Source organism: Miniopterus schreibersii (assembly GCF_964146895.1).
Source record: "Miniopterus schreibersii genome assembly, chromosome: 2".
Taxonomy (NCBI): Eukaryota; Metazoa; Chordata; class Mammalia; order Chiroptera; family Miniopteridae; genus Miniopterus; species Miniopterus schreibersii.
The window spans coordinates 147,300,346-147,317,925 of record NC_138102.1 but is presented as its reverse complement, the minus strand read 5'-3'; the positions used below and the strand labels follow the sequence as shown (position 1 = coordinate 147,317,925).

Genomic DNA, 17,580 nt, shown 5'->3' with positions numbered 1-17,580 from the left:
CACTGTGGAGCCGCAGGAAGGCTCTAAAAGGAAGGGGAGGGCGGGACCGGACGGGGCTGGGGGCGGAGCCTCAGGGGTTGGGCCCGCCCCGCCCCGCCCCGCCCCGCCCCGCCCCGCCCCGCCCCTTCCCACTGCGCTGGTTCCTCAGCGGGAGCCCCAGCCCTGCTGGGTCCGGTCCGGCTCCCGGTCCCCGCGCTTGGCCAGGTAAGGGACTCCGCCTGCGTGCGCCTCCTTCCCCGCACGTGGTTGGCGGTCCACGCCCCGGCCGCGGCCCTCCGCCCAAGGGTGGTGGAGGAACCGTTTCGGAAGGCAAATCGCCTTACCTTCCAAGTGGGAAAAGTTAGAGAGGAAGTGGGCTGCGCGGGCAGAGCCGCCCTGAATGAACGTCGGGCGGGTCGCTAGGGGTCAGAGGGTGAGGCGGCCCGGAGGGGGACCCTGGGGCGGAGAGAGGCGGCGCCCAGCCCGTGGCCGCGCCAGACCGCGCCCGCCGCTCCTCGGCCCCCGGCGGTGTGTTCCGCAGGCCCGTTTACGAAACGCCTTTCGTGAGAACCAGGAAACGCGGCCGCACGATTCTTATTAGATGTTTCTGCGGCTTCCGAGCGTCGGGGGTGAGGAAGGCGGGAGGGGCTGTAAGGGCCAGATGGGCGCACTGTCGATGGGGACAGCGTACCCGGCAGCCTGGCAGCTGTGCTTGATCAAATGAGGCTGACGCCGTCTGGAAAGCGCAGCAATATTCTCAGACCTCTTATTTCTGCTCTCTTGGTAGACCCTCACCACTGTTCTAAAACTCTGTACATTTTTTTAAGTTAAAAATTGTGTTAATCTTTTATATATATATATGTTTTATTGATTTCAGAGAGAGGAAGGGGGAGGGAGAGAGAGAAACATCAATGAGAGTCATTGATCCGCTGCCTCCTGCACGCCCCCTGCTGGGGACCGATCCCGCAACTCCTGGTTCATAGGTTGAGGCTCAACCCCTGAAAGATGCCAGCCAGGCTTCTTTTTAAAATGTGACATAAGAATAACTTCTGACATAAAATAATCATCACTACATTTTTTTGATCACCTATTATTGACAGGATTAGGTCCTTTGCATTTGCTGATTTAAAACCTAATAGCAACTCTTAGGTATTACCATCTCTGTTTTTCAGATGAAACCAAGGCCCAGTGGATTGAGTTATTGCCCTGGTAACAGTTGGAACCCAGGGCCATGCAACCTCAAAGTCCATCTTTCCTCCACCCCTCTACACTCTCTTCCTCTGATCAGAGATCTAATGAAGCACAGTCATAAAGCTTTATTAATTCATTTGATATGAATATATTCTTTTTTTTTTTCAAATATATTTTTATTGATTTCAGAGAGAGGAAAGGAGAGGGAGAGAGAGATATAGAAACATCAATGATAAGAGAGTCGTCATAGATCGGCTGCCTCCTGCAGGCCCCCGACTGAGGATGGAGCCCGCAAGTTGGGCATGTGCCCTGACCTGGAATCGAACCCGGATCACCTGGATCCTAGGTCCATGCTCAACCGCTGAGCCATGCCGGGCTGGGCTGAACTTATTTGTCTTGATTAATTAGAAAGAAGGGTAACCACCTGCTGAGAATGAGGGACCTGGAGATCAAATAAAACGACATATAGAGAGGTAAAGGTGTGAAACAACCTCAAAGGACAATGAGTGAAGACAAGTAAAAGGATTAATGGAACTGTTGAAAGCCCAATGGAAAAGGAGTCCCCATAAATTTGTATTCACACCAATCTGCTCAATTGTTATCTAGTTTTTTTTACTTCTACCAAAGAGTGTTGCATAAATATTTAATAGAAATAAATACTGACTGATAAAACTATTTTAACTTGAAAAATAAATCTTACATTTATTTTATGTAAAATAAAATTAATGCATTTCATTCCTGAACATGTTCATAGGAATTTTTCTGAAAAAGTAAACTTTTTGCTCCTTTGTGTAAATTTCACTCAGAAAATGTCAGTGTCAGGAAAAAAAAAAAAATCCTTTCATTTTTTAATTGATATTATAGGTGGAGTAAAAAAAACAAGCTCAGAGGATAGATAAATAAATAAACCACAATTTTAATTTCTTAGGATATCAACTACAGACGACTCTTGAACAATGCAGGGGTTAGGGGCCGCTGACCCCTTTGCAGTTGAAAAACCATGTGTAATTTTTGTCTGCCCCCAAATTTAACTACTAATAACCTGCTATTGACAGGAAGCCTTACTGATAATATAAACAGTCAATTAACACATGTTACATTTTTCTATTATATACTGTGTTCTTACAACAAAGTAAGCTGAAAATAAAATGTTATTAAGACAATCATAAGGAAGAGAAAATACATTTATAGTGTTTATTGAAAAAATCTGCATATAAGTGGACCTGCACAGTTCAAACCCGTGTTGTTCAAGGGTCGACTATAGTTGACTTCAGACTATTCCTTTGTTATGGTGTAATCAGTTGCCAACAATTCATGTTATAGCAAAGAGTGATATATAAGCTTACAGATGTCATCCCTAAAACTACTGTAAAATTTTAATGAGAATGTTTTATATTATAGGAATAGAAGATGAACAAACCCATAACACCATCAACATATGTGCGTTGCCTCAATGTTGGACTAATTAGAAAGCTGTCAGATTATATTGATCCTCAAGAAGGCTGGAAGAAGCTAGCGGTAGCTATTAAAAAACCATCTGGTGATGATAGATACAATCAGTTTCACATAAGGTAACATATGAAATTCTTTTTCTTTTTAAAGTTTTACTTCACAATCTAGAATGATTAATAGGTATAAATGCTGTTTCATATTTCAGTTCAGAAAATAAACCTCCCTCCAGTGGAGATCATGGTAATAAGTAACCCCTTCTTTTTTTGCAATGTTTGTTTCATTCAGCTATGCTAATATTGTGATCTGGCAAATAAGTGTTTGGGTTAGAATCAAGATTCCTGCTTTTATTCTGTTTCTCTCTTTGGCAAGCTGAGGAGTAGAGTTAACAGCTGCTTCATACTGTCATTCCCAGTTTGAAGTAACATAAGAATATTATAAGAATTGCTGGCAAAATCCTGGAGCCTAAACTTCTGTGTGTGTGAATCTCTAATTTACTTTAACGGTGTATTTTGGGAATTCAAATTGACATTTCCTAGTAGCTTGTAAATGTATATACATTGATGAACAGAATTTTTAGGTCTTAGCCAGGATTTCTCAACACTATTTTCAGATAATTTCTATTTTTTCTCTGTCTTCATCTCTGCTTGATGTAGTGTAGACTATAAGTACAGATTTTATTTTAGTCAGTTATTTCAGCTCAAACCTATCCCAAAAATCTGTCTTTAGAAGCAAGAGGAAAAGAAATGTATTTGTGATTTTCAGCATTAACCTGATAAAGAACCTAAAACCATAGCTTACTCCAGGAAATGTTTCCTCATATGGAGGATGAACATCTTAAATTACTTAGAAGAAGCTTCAGTTTAAAGTTTGACCGTCTATTTTTAAAGATAGTTTATTGATATTACTATGAAAAAGCTTTGGAGGATAGCTGAGGCAGTGGTGGTGAGGAGAAAAAGCCCTTTTTTGCAGAATAATTACAAATAATTATTGAAAGAAGGATAGAATTAGAAAGTTACCAATTTACAATCACCAGTGAGTAGTTAATTCATGCAGGGCTCATCACGGAGTGCTTAAAAACCACAAAGTAAAAGGTTATTGATGAACAAGACTACACAAGATTTGAAAGTATTGTCCACAGGGTACTTATGAAGCATAAAAGGGAAACAGAGAAATTTCTCTGTAAAAAGAGAAAAAATCTAAAGCACACCTTCTTAACCAAGTAATCAAACTTTGTCACCAGTAATAGTACAAACTGCCATTATGTGCCTCCATATGATACATACACGCACACAAACACAGAGATGGAGATGGAGAGGGAGAGAGCACAGTCATGGCAAAATGTTATCAATTGGTCAGTTGGTGAATCTACATGAAGGGTAAATGGTTGTTTGTGGTATTACTTTTTCAACTTTTCTGTAGGTTTGAAATTTTTCAAAATAAAAAATTTGGAAGAAAAAGAGAAATGTTACTTTTCAAAGCTAATTTTTAAAGAAGTGGGAATGAAAAACTGATCTGCAGTTTAGTCAGTGGTTAGAGCATCAGCCCTCGGACTGAAGGGTCGTGGGTTCAGTTCCGGTCAAGGACACGTACCTCAGCTGCAAACTCGATCCCTGGCCCAGGAGGCAACCAATCAATGTGTGTCTCTCACATCAATGTTTCTCTCTCTCTCTCCCCACCCCTCCCTTCCACTCTCTCTAAAAAGTTAATGGAAAAAAATATCCTCAGGTGAGGATTAACAGACAGGAAAGAAATATAGTTATGATCAAAGGAATACTTCTCCAAGTTTACGTATATTCTATTTAAGCAGGCTGCTTTGTTAAAAATCATATGACTAGCAAAGTTAATACGTCATGTAGGGAAGTAATATAGCTTAGGTTGAGAGCACGCTCTTATGTCAAGTGAAATCTGAATTCGGAATCTCAATGTAGATACAGCTTATTGGCTGTGTGGTTGTGAGCTGGTTACTTTACTTCTCCATGCCTTGCTTTCTCATTAGTAAATTAGTATGATATTTATAGCATCGTTCTGAAGTAAATGGTTCATATGTGTATGTCCTGTAGCCTACTGAGCAAATAGTAAGTGTTAATTTATATTATCATCACCTTCAGCATCTTTTTTCCTTCTGCCTATCTTTCCTATTTTCTATAATTCTTGTTGGTTTTCTTATTGTCCCTTTAAGATTATAGGAGCTGCTGTTGGAGAAAGGGACAGGGGGAATAATTCCTATTTTCATGTTAACTCTATTTACATACTAATTTTGTTTCTTTGTTGCTTTTAAGGAGATTTGAAGCATTACTTCAAGCTGGAAAAAGTCCCACTGGTGAATTACTGTTTGACTGGGGCACCACAAATTGCACAGTTGGTGATCTCGTGGATCTTTTGATCCAAAATGAGTTTTATGCCCCTGCGAGTCTTTTGCTACCAGGTAAACTGAGTGTGACTAGTGCATCAGCAGTGAGGGTGGAAAGGCAGTGGCAGAAATAGGACCATTTCTTCTTACTCTTACTTTTTTCTCATAGCAGATGAACCTGATATTTGAGACTCCTTTTCATTCTTTCAACTCTCCCCAACTCTTAACAAGCACCCCAGACATAGGGCACTGCAGACTTGCTTGCTGCTAAGGAGATGGAGGCTTCGTGATTGAGTCTGATCCCATCATTGAAGTAAGGTAGTTTGGTGCCAATAAGAAGTTTAGAAGGATGGGAATTTGTTTTTATTTGGGGGATTTGGGTATTTTTAGCTCTTGCTTTTTTTCCACCCTCCACTTCCACCGTAATGGGACTCTGTGGTCATGATTTCCCTACACTGTATTTTGGTAGGTTCGTGTTGCCTTCTTTATAACCTTACTTTTCCCCTTTGATGTCATTTACACCAGTGGTTCTCACCCTTCAGTGTGCATAAGAATCATCTGGGCTTGGCTGGGCGTGGCTCAGCAGTTGAGCATCGACCTAGGATCCAGGAGATCGAGGTTCAATTCCCAGTCAGGGCACATGCCCAGGTTGCGGGCTCGATCCCCAGTTGGGGGCGTGCAGGAGGCAGCTGATCAATGACGACTCTCTCATCATTGATGTTTCTGTCTCTCTCTCTCCTTCTCCCTTCCTCTCTCTGAAATCAATAAAGACATATTTTAAAAAAATAAAATCATCTGGGATTTTGTAAACAGTTTCCTGGGCTCTATTACCAATATCATTATCAGAATTTTGGAATTGGGTTCAAGGTCTTTGTTTTTAAACAAGTACTTCAGTGCTTCTGATGCAGGTGGCTCATAGACCACATTTAGAAAACTCTACCTTGCCTGTTTTTAACAAAACAAAATTCTTAATAGGTAGCTTCTTATGTGTGCTGCAAGAATATGGGGCTGATGTGGAAAGTGGAATGATGTTAAATAAACCAAGTTCCTAGATTAACTTTTTCACAAACACTATTTCTATGGAAGGGCAACCTGTATCTTACTTCATTTGACAGATGCTGTTCCCAAAACTGTTAAAACACTGCCTTGTAAAGAAGCTGTAACAGTTGAGCAGAATCAGATGCCTCTCTGTGACAAAGACAGGGCATTTGTGATACCTGTGCTGAATCCTGAACAAAATTATATGCCACCTGACTCCTCAAGTCCAGAAAGCTTAGAAGTTAGCGATACACGTAAGTATCACTGGCACATAGTGCATTCCACTAGTGCAGTGATTTTCAACCAGTGTGCCGCAAGAATTTTTAAAACATGCAATACCTGCCTGTTTAGTCAGGGGCACTGACCTCTTTTCCCTTAGGTTGTCAAATAAAAAAATGGCAACAGCCAACACAGCAATAGCTGGCCAGTGTGAATGAGTCAAAACTATACCTATTTTTTTGGTCAGATCAGCAAAAAATATATTTTTTGGTGTGCTGCAGAATTTTAGTGATTAGTTTATGTGTGCCACGAGATGAACAAGGTTGAAAATCACTGCACTAGTAGTGTGTCATTAAGACCATTACTGCTAAAAATAAATTTCTCCTTTTTTGCACACTGGCAATAACTCTTTCATAGGTTTTTCCCCTCCTGATTTATTAAGCACCATCTTCATTGTGTAAGTCAGTGTGTTATCAGTGAGTAGAGGCAATAAGTAAATATTTATTTTGTAAAGAAAGTAAGTGATTGAAATTTTTATTCAAAAATGGTTTTGCTCTCTCCCAGTGTGCCTAATACAAGTAATAAGTATTTAAATATAAAATATTTAATAAGAAAATGCTCAGACTATTAAAACTAATTTCTTTTTTATTGAATCACTTTTTTCCTTTATTGACATTGTAGGTTTTCACAGTTTTTCATTTTATGAATTAAAGGATGTCACAAATAACTTTGATGAACGACCCATTTCTGTCGGTGGCAACAAAGTGGGAGAGGGCGGATTTGGAGTTGTTTATAAAGGCTATGTGAACAACAGAACTGTGGCTGTGAAGAGGCTTGCGGCAGTAAGTTGCATTTTCAGTAATAAAATGATTTAAGGAAGAGTAACTTCCTAGTGTGCTATATAAGTTTTAAATTAATCTTTAGGAAATATATTATTTCAGTGCATATTTTCTTTAAATAAACATCATTTTAAGATGGTAGTTCTTAACACTTAAAAATCTGTTGAAAGCTGTGGGCCCTATCCCTACAAAAATGTAGTTATGCATACATACATACAATTATACATACAATTATGGGAAACACAGAATAAAGTTGAGAAGCCCTGCTTTACACAGTGCTTCATGCATAATCAAGATTAAAATAAGATACTAAGAAAATTTTATAAAAATAACTTTCTTGTATTTTCTCATTTAAAAATAAAATGTACATTAAGAAAAAAATTGAAAAATTTCATATCTGTATCCTTTGTTCCCATTCCTATTAGGGTATTCACCTTTTACTTACTGATTGTTATATTCTAAGTTTGTTGTTATATTCTAAAAATATCAATATAGTACATATTTATATGGTAAAGATAGTCATCCTCTTATATATGCTAAAAATACTTTTGAAGGTTTTATTTTTCCCTTTTTCCTTGAAATTATCATATGTTTTCTGCTCCATGGAATTTTTTTCAAAATGTTTATGCAGTGAAGTCTCATATTATTTTTTTGCTCCCACAATAACTCAATGAGGTTTATATGGTTATATGGTTTATAAGATTTTTTTCCTTCCCTAACCAGCCATCAGACCTGAAGCAGATCACTAATGTATCTGGTTCTTAGTAGTTGTTCTCTAAAATGGGGACAATAATGCCTTACTATTTTAAGGAAAGAGGTGTTGGCCAATTGATCTCTTGAGCCATGTTGTATCGTTAGGAGCCTTAGTGTTATTGTATTGTGTTATATTGCATATTATTTTATTTTTGTCAGGTGGTTGACATTAGTACTGAAGAACTGAAACAACAGTTTGATCAAGAAATAAAAGTAATGGCAAAGTAAGTTTGTTTGGCAGTGTGGTGTAGTGGGAAAGAGCATGGCAAGGAGTGAGGGATCTGGTTTCTTACCCAGAGTGTGCCATGAACTAGTGGTAGTTTCAAATACATACAAATGAAATAAAGAGTTTAGATTAGAGGAACTGAAAGAACTTTAACTACAGTTCTATGACTAAACATACTTATATGCCTGTAAGTTAAACAGCAGTCATTACTTTAAATCATAGCAAAATTACATGGAATTTCAGCATTCTTCCATTATCATGTTTTCTGCTCCCAGAATTTATGAGAGATAAATTGTAAAGATATAAAAAGTTGTAGAGATACAAATGACCTTATAAGTTATGATAATTGATACTCCTACCAGCAATGTATTACAATTAAGTACCAATCTCTGGACCTTACTAGCAGAATGAAATAATAACCACATTTCTTAACTCTCTATCCATTCATTTTCTCATCTATAAAATGAGATAATAATAGTTCTTACTTCATTATGTTATTGTGAGGAATAAAGTAGGTAAATTATTTATGATAGTGCCTTACATATAGTATAAACTCAGCAAATGTCATCTACTCATTTCTAAAATGTGCCAATTTGTTGGAACATGGAGCACTTGTCAGTTTAATTTGCACTTTATAAAATATTTTTGAGGTTAGACTGATTTCAAAGAAAAATCTGATTTGAAATAATGAAATGCCAGAACTATAGATCATTTTGAATAAACAAATGAGTAAACACTTGGATGGAATACTTATCATGTTCTAGGTACTTTTCTAGGCTCTCATATATTTGCTCATTTAATCCTCACAGCATCCATGTTACATAAGAGGTATTATTATCCGCATTGAGCATATAAATTTGCTGAGGCTCAGTAAGTTGTTAATTTGCTATAGTTCACATATCCAGGAGGTGGCAGAGCTGGGCTTTAAACTTAGCACTAAACACTGAACCCAGTTTTCTTTTGCTATATCACAGATGTCTGCAGTTTTGTTACACTTCAGCTCTCTTTAGTTTTTTTAAGCTCAAGTCATATAAAGAAACTCAAGTTAGGTTATAAGTAATCACATATGGTTAAATATCAAATGTGTAAATTAGATGTGATTAAAGGGCAGATCTTTGTAAATCAGTGCTTTGGATGTGTTAGAGCATTCTGAAAGGATTGTCATTCAGGTTTCAACAAGCTTCTTGAAATTTTGTTTGTGCTACAAGTGAAAAGTGTGCTAAACAAAGGTAAACATCAGCCTAGTCCTTAACCGAACTGTCATAAGTTCCAGTGGTCTGAATTATGGAGCTTTTACTGTAAAATAGAAAGGTTTTACTTCTTAGTTGGTCAGTATTGACTAAAAGGGGAATTGCTTGCAGAAAATTATAAACAGTTATAATAAACATATAAACATATATTATGATATAAAGCATATTATTTTCTTGTTCTTTTTTCTGTTAAAGCTCTATATTGAATAACTTCCAACCTACAGCTGAATACATGTGTGTATCATAATAATTTTGAGTGAGAAATTATTTGTCATAGGTGCCAACATGAAAATTTAGTAGAGCTACTTGGCTTCTCATGTGATGGAGATGACCTCTGCTTAGTATGTATTTACATGCCTAACGGTTCACTGCTAGACAGACTGTCTTGCTTGGTAAGATGTTTATTAGATTTTTGGCTTTCTATTTCTTTGTTGGATACTAATATTCACCTTGTGACAGGATCATTTAAACTGCATTAATCTTAATATTTTTCCTGCTCTATGAAAATTATGTAGTTGATATGTAAAAAGCTGGAGTGCCATTCTGTTAGGTGATAATCTAAAATGTAAAATATTAGTCAAGACTAGACTTTGAAGATGCTCTTATATGTTTTTATTGTCAAATGAGAAATGCTAATCCTCATTTAAAAGTTGCTTAGAAAAAATTTCTGTTATATATTTTCTGTAGGTATTTTTATCTTATTTTTAAATTTGTTTCTTACTTCATAAGGATGACACTCCACCACTTTCTTGGCACATGAGATGCAGGATTGCTCAGGGTGCAGCTAATGGCATCAGTTTTTTACATGAAAACCATCAAATTCATAGAGATATTAAAAGGTAAATGCTACTTTGGAAAACTATCTTTAAAGAATATCTTGTTCTCTTTCTATTCAGGATTCACATGCATGTCTTAATCTAGAACACTTCCAGATTATAGGTGTCCTTTTTATCCCCAGCACTCTGCCTTTATTTAGACCCTCGCTATCTGTCCTTGACCTGATTACAAACCCTTCTGGTCAGCCTTTAACCTGTCTGTACCAGTTTTTCCCCCTTCACTACTACATTGCCAGGTTCTGGCCCTAAAAATCAAGCTCAGACACCAGTCTCTTGAAATGGGTCATATGCTTTTATGTTTTAATCACTATTACATGTTGCTCCATTTGCCTGAAATGCCTTTCTTTCTCTCATTTAACCATCAGCTTTTAATAATCACTCAAGACTAAGCACGCTTTTCCTTGGAATTTTCTCATTTTTTCATTCGTGTCGTTTTTTCTGCGTTTTGTACCTAATATCACCATTTTGGAGCACTTACTGGATTTTTTTTTTTTTTTTTAAATATATCTTTATTGATTTCAGAGAGAGGAAAGGAGAGGGAGAGAGAGAGACAGAAACATCAATGATGAGAGAGTCATTGATCGCCTGCAGCCCGCAACCCGGGCATGTGCCCTGACCGGGAATCGAACCCCGATCGCCTGGATTCTAGGTCGACGCTCAACCACTGAGCCACGCCCAGCCAGGCCTTACTGGATTTTTTAAAATTACACATGGCCCTAGCCAGGTGACTCACTTGTTGCAGCATCCTCCCATACACCAAAATATTGCAGGTTCGATTCCTTTCCCAGTCAGGGCACATACCTAGGTTTCGGGTTCGATCCCCAGTTGGGCCTTGTAGGGGAGGCAACAGATTGATGTTTCTCTCTCACATTGATGCTTCTCTCTCTTGCTGTCACTCCCTCTCTCTTCTCGTCTCTCTCTTCCTCTAAAAGTCAATAAAAACATATCCTTGGGTAAGGATTTAAAAAAAAAAGTTATGCATGTATCTTTGTCATGGACAAGATTTACAGATTTCTCCGTGCCCAGCACTGAGCTTAAAACTAATACATAGGGAGTCGTCAGTAACTTTTGTGGAATGAAAGTATGAGTGTATGAGTGAATGCTTATAATGAATGAAGATCTTTTAGCTATAGTCCTTCTTCGAAAGATTTCAGATAGTACAAAAAAAAAGAATCAAGAAATGAATAATTGAGATATTTGGGTTGGAAATTTGATTTTAAATGAAGTTAGAAATGTTAGGAAAGGAATTAAGAATGGTGCTTTAGGAGACTTTAAGGGGAATGACTCTGTAATTAATTATTTGTGAAATAATGAAAATATCTCTTACTCATGTGAACAGCATTATTTCATTTTTATTCTCCTAAAATTTTTCCTCCAGAAACAAAAAGAACACAGTCATTTCTTTTATCTGAAAATCTAGATTTGTTTACTCAAATTTCAGGCATTTATGATGTATATTTATAACATGGTATACTCTGTAAATACATACATACATTCTTACACCTATTTAAGGAACCATTTGACTTGCCTGAAAAGGACCTGGAGAGTATTACACTAAGCGAAGTAAGCCAGTCAGAGAAAGACAAATACCATATGATCTCACTAATATGTGGAATCTAATGAACAAAATAAGCTGACAGACAAAATAGAACCAGAGGCATGGATACAGGGAACAGACTCATGGGTGCCAGAGGCAAGTGGGTGGAGGTGACTGGATAAAGAAGGCGAAGGGATTAGCTAAAGAACATATATGCATGCGCCATGGACACGCACAATGTGGTAGTGTGGTGAAGGCCAAGGGAGGTGGAGGTGAGGATGGAGGTAGGCAAAGGCGGGGAAAATGGGGGACATCTGCAATAGTGTCAGCATTAAAAATGTTTAATAAAAAAATTTTTCTCTCTAAACTTTACATTTTTTCAGCGCAAATATCTTACTAGATGAAGACTTTACAGCCAAAATATCTGACTTTGGGCTTGCACGAGCTTCTGAGAAGTTTTCCCAGACAGTCATGACCAGCAGAATAATGGGAACAACAGCTTATATGGCACCTGAAGCTCTGCGAGGAGAAATAACACCCAAATCTGATATCTACAGCTTTGGTGTGGTAAGTTTCATGCATATATAATTGGTAACAATAATCATGCTGGTAATAGTTATGAAATTGAAGTAGAATATTTTGAATACACCTATCTTGTTTAGCTCTCTAACTTGTTCACTTTCACCTCTAGTTAAATGAGAAAGTTATAAAAATTTCTCCAACTTTGTAAAGTTTGATATTAATTTCTGAAATTACTGCAAGAAATGATTTTTTGGGCCACACTGTCCTTATGAATTAGTATGAAACTTAAATCAGTGCATAAAATAAATAATATCATACAGTATATACACTTTAGTGTCATTTTTTTTAACCTTTTTTTAAAAAAAAATATGTCTTTATTTCAGAGAGAGGAAGGGAGAGGGAGAGAGAGATAGAAACATCAATGATGAGAGAGTCATTGATCAGCTGCCTCCTGCACGCCCCCGACTGGGGATCGAGCCCACAACCCGGGCATGTGCCCTGACCGGGAATCGAACCTCGATCTCCTGGATCCTAGGTCGATGCTCAACCACTGAGCCACGCCAGCTGGGCATTAGTATCATATTTTAGAAATGAAAATATGTTTTAAAGAAAATGCCCTTTGGCATCCTCTGATCTACCAGACTGTTTCTGATAACTTTTATGATGGATTAAGGAGTGAGTGGGGTTGGTTGGACAAATTGGGTGCTGCTTCATCTTATTTTTTCATGTGTATTTTATATATGGAAAGCTAAGTTCATAGCACTGCGAACATAAGGCAGAGGGTTGTAGGATATGCCTAAAGTTTAGAAAATAATATTCTCCTAAGAGCCAGAAGAAATTATTCTTGTGAAGAATTCCCTGTAAAACAGGAAAAGGAGTGTCCAGGATACATGCTGAGTGGGCTGATTGCTTAGTAAATTACCAGTAGAAAGAACTGCTTGTGGGGGTGGGTGGAGTCACAGTGAAGGAAGGGTGGTGAGAAATGACCATAGCTCATGTTCTTTCTGCTTTCATGCCTAAAAGACATAGTGCAGTTCGTGGAAATGATTAATCAGATTTCATAATCAAGATTCCTATTCCTTCTCATTTCTATGTTACATTAAGTGTTACATTAATGGAGTTGCTATTTTTTCCTCCTAGGTTTTACTAGAAATAATAACTGGACTTCCAGCAGTGGATGAACACCGGGAACCTCAGTTATTGGTAATTTTTTCCAGTCCTTTTCTCTTTGTATTTATAATCCAAATTTATATGGGTAAATTTGGCATCTAGAAATGTCATTTTCTCTTGGCAATTACATAGTGGCATATGGAAAGGGCATCAAATATTTCTAATCTCAGCTCTGCCGTGAAATATTTGTGAAGCTTGGAAAAGTCACTTATGTATTTCGTATTCTGGTTTCTTTTTGGGTAAATCATAATAGAGCTATATGATTTCTGAGGTCATCTCCAGTATTTGGGTATGGATTGAATTATACAGAGAAAATGTATAGATTAATAATATAGGAAGACAGTGAAAAACAGTGTTTTACTACCTTACATCTTATATTTTTAAAGCAAGGCACACCTGTCTAAGGCCTAATATTTTCCACCCATTCACCTGAGACTTTTTCCTCCATAATGTTATAAAAGCCTCAAGATCTTGTTTTGGATAAAGATGAAATACAAAAACACATGGAATCCATCTCAGTCGCAAGTTTTGTGCATCCTCATATAACAGTGAAAATCATAATACTTCAAGGAAGATTAAACTCTGACTTATTCTTCAAGTTTGAATGCAGTATGACTATAAAGTAATAAGATTTTAATACAAGTGTATCTAAAAGAGAACGGCCTGTTAAAGAACCCATATATCACTATATTCTGCCATTACTCAAATACTTTCAAAATGTATCTTTGGGAAGAGTTCCTGGAGAGTTTACAGTCAACCTCACATAAGTAGCCTTTGCCATCTGTATTAGTTTCCTTAAAAACAGTTACCACAAACTAAAGCTTTAAATCACAAAAATGTATTCTCACAGTTCCAGAAGCCAGAGTCTGAAATCAAGGTTTTGTCAGGGCTCCAGGACATCTGCAGGCTCTAGGGGAGAATCTCCCCTCTTCCAGTCCCTGGTGCCTGTTGGCATCCTTGGCTTGTAGCCACATCACTCCAGTTTCTGCCTCTGCGATCACACTGTCTTTTCCCCTGTGTCTGTTTTCCTCTCTTCATTTCTCTTATACAGATGCTTGTCATTGGATTTGGGGCCCACCTGGGTAACTGAATTACATCTACAAAGACTTTTTCCTCCAAATAAAGCCACACTCACAGGTTCTGGGGATTAGGACGTGGACATATCTTTTTGGGGCCACCACTCAACCCAATATATCATCCTAGTCCTGTGCCTCTCTCTTCATTCATTATGTTTTCCTCCCGGCCCTGCCCCCCTTTTCCTCCTTCCTCTGGCCTTTGATTCAACAGTTTGCATACCCTCAGAGAAGTTTGAGTGTACAGGGACAGGAGTCTGTTTTCAGAAGTTGGAACTGTGTTGCCAGGAGCAGATCGAGAAACAGACCACCCTGTGCTGGCAGCCCAGTAAATGCTGCTAATGGGAGCACGACAGCAATTAGCTCAGTAACATAAATACAAAAATTAGACGGCAAATGAAAAGTACCTGGGAGGTGTGTGTGTATGTATGTATATATGTGTGTATGTATAAATAAATAAATTAGGTTTCTTCTGTATGTCTTCAATTCTTAATAAGGTTATAAAAGTACACAGTAAAATAAGAGTACATGTTATTAAGAAGTAGATTAAATAATTAACATTTATGGTCTGATTTTTTTCACTTTCATTTGAAACTCTTAAAGTTTTAACACTTGTTTTAAAGCTAGATATTAAAGAAGAAATTGAAGATGAAGAAAAGACAATTGAAGATTATATTGATAAGAAGATGAGCGACATTGACTTAACTTCCATTGAAACTATGTACTCTGTTGCCAGTCAGTGTCTGAATGAAAAGAAAAATAAGAGACCAGACATTAAGAAGGTACTAATTTTTTACACTTATTTATAAAGTGAAGGAGGTGGGGTTTGTCATTTTTTCCCTAAGTGTACACTTCAAACCAACTGTTTAATGCGGTTCTTTTTGTTTTTTCTGTCTTTCTTTATAAAAGGTCCAACAGCTGCTGCAAGAAATGACAGCTTCTTAAAACTTCAGTAGAACAGACTCTTGGCTTTTTTATATACAGCTATCAAAACCATTTTTTAAACTAAATGTTTTGGATAAACATTCTTTTTTACCTTTAACAAGGAAGCATGGTGTGGTGCGGTGGTTACTAATGTGTATGTAGAAATCTCAACATATAGAACAGAAGGAGAGCTGCCATATCAACACTTAGCCCTACCTTCTTAGTTCTTGCAGTAATCCCTGAGAAGACATCTTGGAACCTCAGCAAACACAATTTGAAAACGACAGGATTAGCAAAAAAGAGGACAACTATAGAATCAAAAGACCCTGGGCTAAGGCCCAACTCCACTGCTAATTTTCTGTAAAGCTATGGCAATCTCTTAGCTGCTTTGAACCTTGGTTTTTTTCACCTGTAACATTGGACTAATACCTACTGTGCCTCTCTGACTGGTAGTCATGAAAATCAAAGGATGCGGAATGTTTACAAGTATACTTTGTAACTTATAAAGTGATATAAAATTTAAAGTTTATATAGATGATTATAAATTTTTTTACAGTCATTTGTTTATAGGGTCATGTTCACAGTGTGCTGTTTTAAGCAATTACTCACTACAAGCCAAACATTCCCAGATGATACTCTAATGATATGAACATAATTAGATTATGTTATGCAGCAAAGTTGATGTAATTTTGCAGATGCAGTTAAGGTTCCTAATTAGCTGACTTTGAGTATCAACACAGAGACTGGGCTGGGTGGGCCTGACCTAATAAGGTGAGCTCCTGCAAGAAGTCTGAGCTTCTCCTGTGGGCCTTGAAGAAGGAAGCTACCATCTTGTAAAAAGGTCAGATTGGCTAAGACCTAAGGCTGGCCTCTTAGGTTTTAGCTACTTTCTGGCTGTCAGCCAGCAAGAAAAACTGGGACCTCGGATGCATAACCACAAGCATCTGAATTCTTCTAACAGCCTCAATTAGCTTAGAAGAGTACTGCAGACTTCAGATGATACCATAGCCCCAGATGACACCTAAATTTCAGCTTTGTGAGACTCTTAGTAGTGAATCTAGCTGAGCTGTGCCTGTATTTCCGACATAAAGAACTGTGACATAATAAATGAGTTGCTATAAGCCACTAAGTTTGTGGTAAGTTATTATGCAGCGATATAAAATGGCCATAGGTCTCAGCCATTCATACATAGTCTTCTTATTCTTTCAAAATAAGCATATAGCCCAGCTGGCGTTGCTCAGTGGTTGAGCGTCAACCTATGAACCAGGAGGTCACTGTGCAGCCTCCATCCCCAGCCAGGGGGCGTGCAGGAGGCAGCCAATCAATGACTCTCATCATTGATGTTTCTCTCTCTCCCTCTCCCTTCCTCTCTCTGAAATCAATAAAAACATATTTTAAAAAAATAAGCATATATTTTATTTTCTCCAGCTTTATTGTAGTATACTTGACAAATAAAAATTGTATATACTTAAGGTATTTAACATGATGGCTTAATATATGTATAAATTATGAAATGATTACCATAATCAAGGTAATAAATAAATCCACTACCCTACGTAGTTACCGTTTTGTGGTTTGTCAGGTTTTTTGGTATGGTGAGACCACTTAAAAACTACTCACTTAGCAAATTTCAAGGATACAATAGTATTATTAATTATAATCACCATGGTGGACATTTGATCCCAAGAACTTATAACAGAAAGTTTATACCCTTTGACCAACCTCTCTCCAGACTCTTTCAAAGTTTGTACTATTCCTCTACAAGATAGGAATAGCTTTTTAATCATTCAAGTTCTGGTCTCAGAAATAGTCAGTATGGAGACAATGGCAGTAAATTGCAAAAATACATGCTAATATTTTATTCCTCTGATGAAATTAGGGAAAATCATCTTATGAAATGCTCTCACTTAAAACAATAATTAATAAATTCAACAAATATTTTGTTGTTTTCTATGGTTCAGGCAGTTACAAAAACAATGGATATATCCAAAACCCTTGTTCTCAAGGAGCTTGTCAGAAGTAAGTGTTCACAGGGAGATGCTATAATATATAGGGTGTCCCCCAAAAATGTATACACACTTTGAATGATTATAAAGTGTATATTAACATACAGTTGATTTTCAAAATTTAAAAGAATCTACAGAAATGAGTAGTTTTTTTTTGTCAATGCCTGTTTTCAAACTAATGACCCTTCTGTCAAGGCACTGCTGATAACATGAAG

At 37.5% G+C, this 17,580-nt stretch overlaps 1 protein-coding gene across 5 annotated transcripts; it reads left to right on the top strand.

The window, feature by feature from the left end:
- Window positions 1-117: 117 nt before the first annotated feature.
- IRAK4 (interleukin 1 receptor associated kinase 4) lies at window positions 118-16,484 on the top strand. Of its 5 annotated transcripts, none has more exons than XM_081127696.1 (12): window positions 118-204; window positions 2,572-2,741; window positions 4,902-5,047; window positions 6,088-6,264; window positions 6,911-7,071; window positions 7,981-8,045; window positions 9,575-9,689; window positions 10,027-10,136; window positions 12,054-12,237; window positions 13,333-13,395; window positions 15,059-15,217; window positions 15,345-16,484. In XM_081127696.1, the coding sequence occupies exons 2-12, from the start codon at window positions 2,581-2,583 to the stop codon at window positions 15,378-15,380; spliced, it is 1,377 nt and encodes a 458-aa protein (XP_080983822.1). In that variant the 5' UTR covers window positions 118-204; window positions 2,572-2,580; the 3' UTR covers window positions 15,381-16,484. The 5 variants fall into 5 exon arrangements, with proteins under 5 accessions (XP_080983822.1, XP_080983823.1, XP_080983826.1 ...); XM_081127697.1 differs by having other exon boundaries at window positions 172-186; window positions 2,555-2,741; XM_081127700.1 differs by lacking the exons at window positions 118-204; window positions 4,902-5,047 and having other exon boundaries at window positions 2,665-2,741.
- Window positions 16,485-17,580: the final 1,096 nt, after the last annotated feature.

Coding starts and splice junctions, on each gene's coding strand:
- IRAK4 (XM_081127696.1), top strand. CDS start 2,581: ATGAACAAACCCATAACACCATCAACATATGTGCGTTGCCTCAATGTT. Junction 7,072..7,980: donor CTGTGAAGAGGCTTGCGGCA/GTAAGTTGCATT, acceptor TATTTTTGTCAG/GTGGTTGACATTAGTACTGA. Junction 13,396..15,058: donor ACCGGGAACCTCAGTTATTG/GTAATTTTTTCC, acceptor CTTGTTTTAAAG/CTAGATATTAAAGAAGAAAT.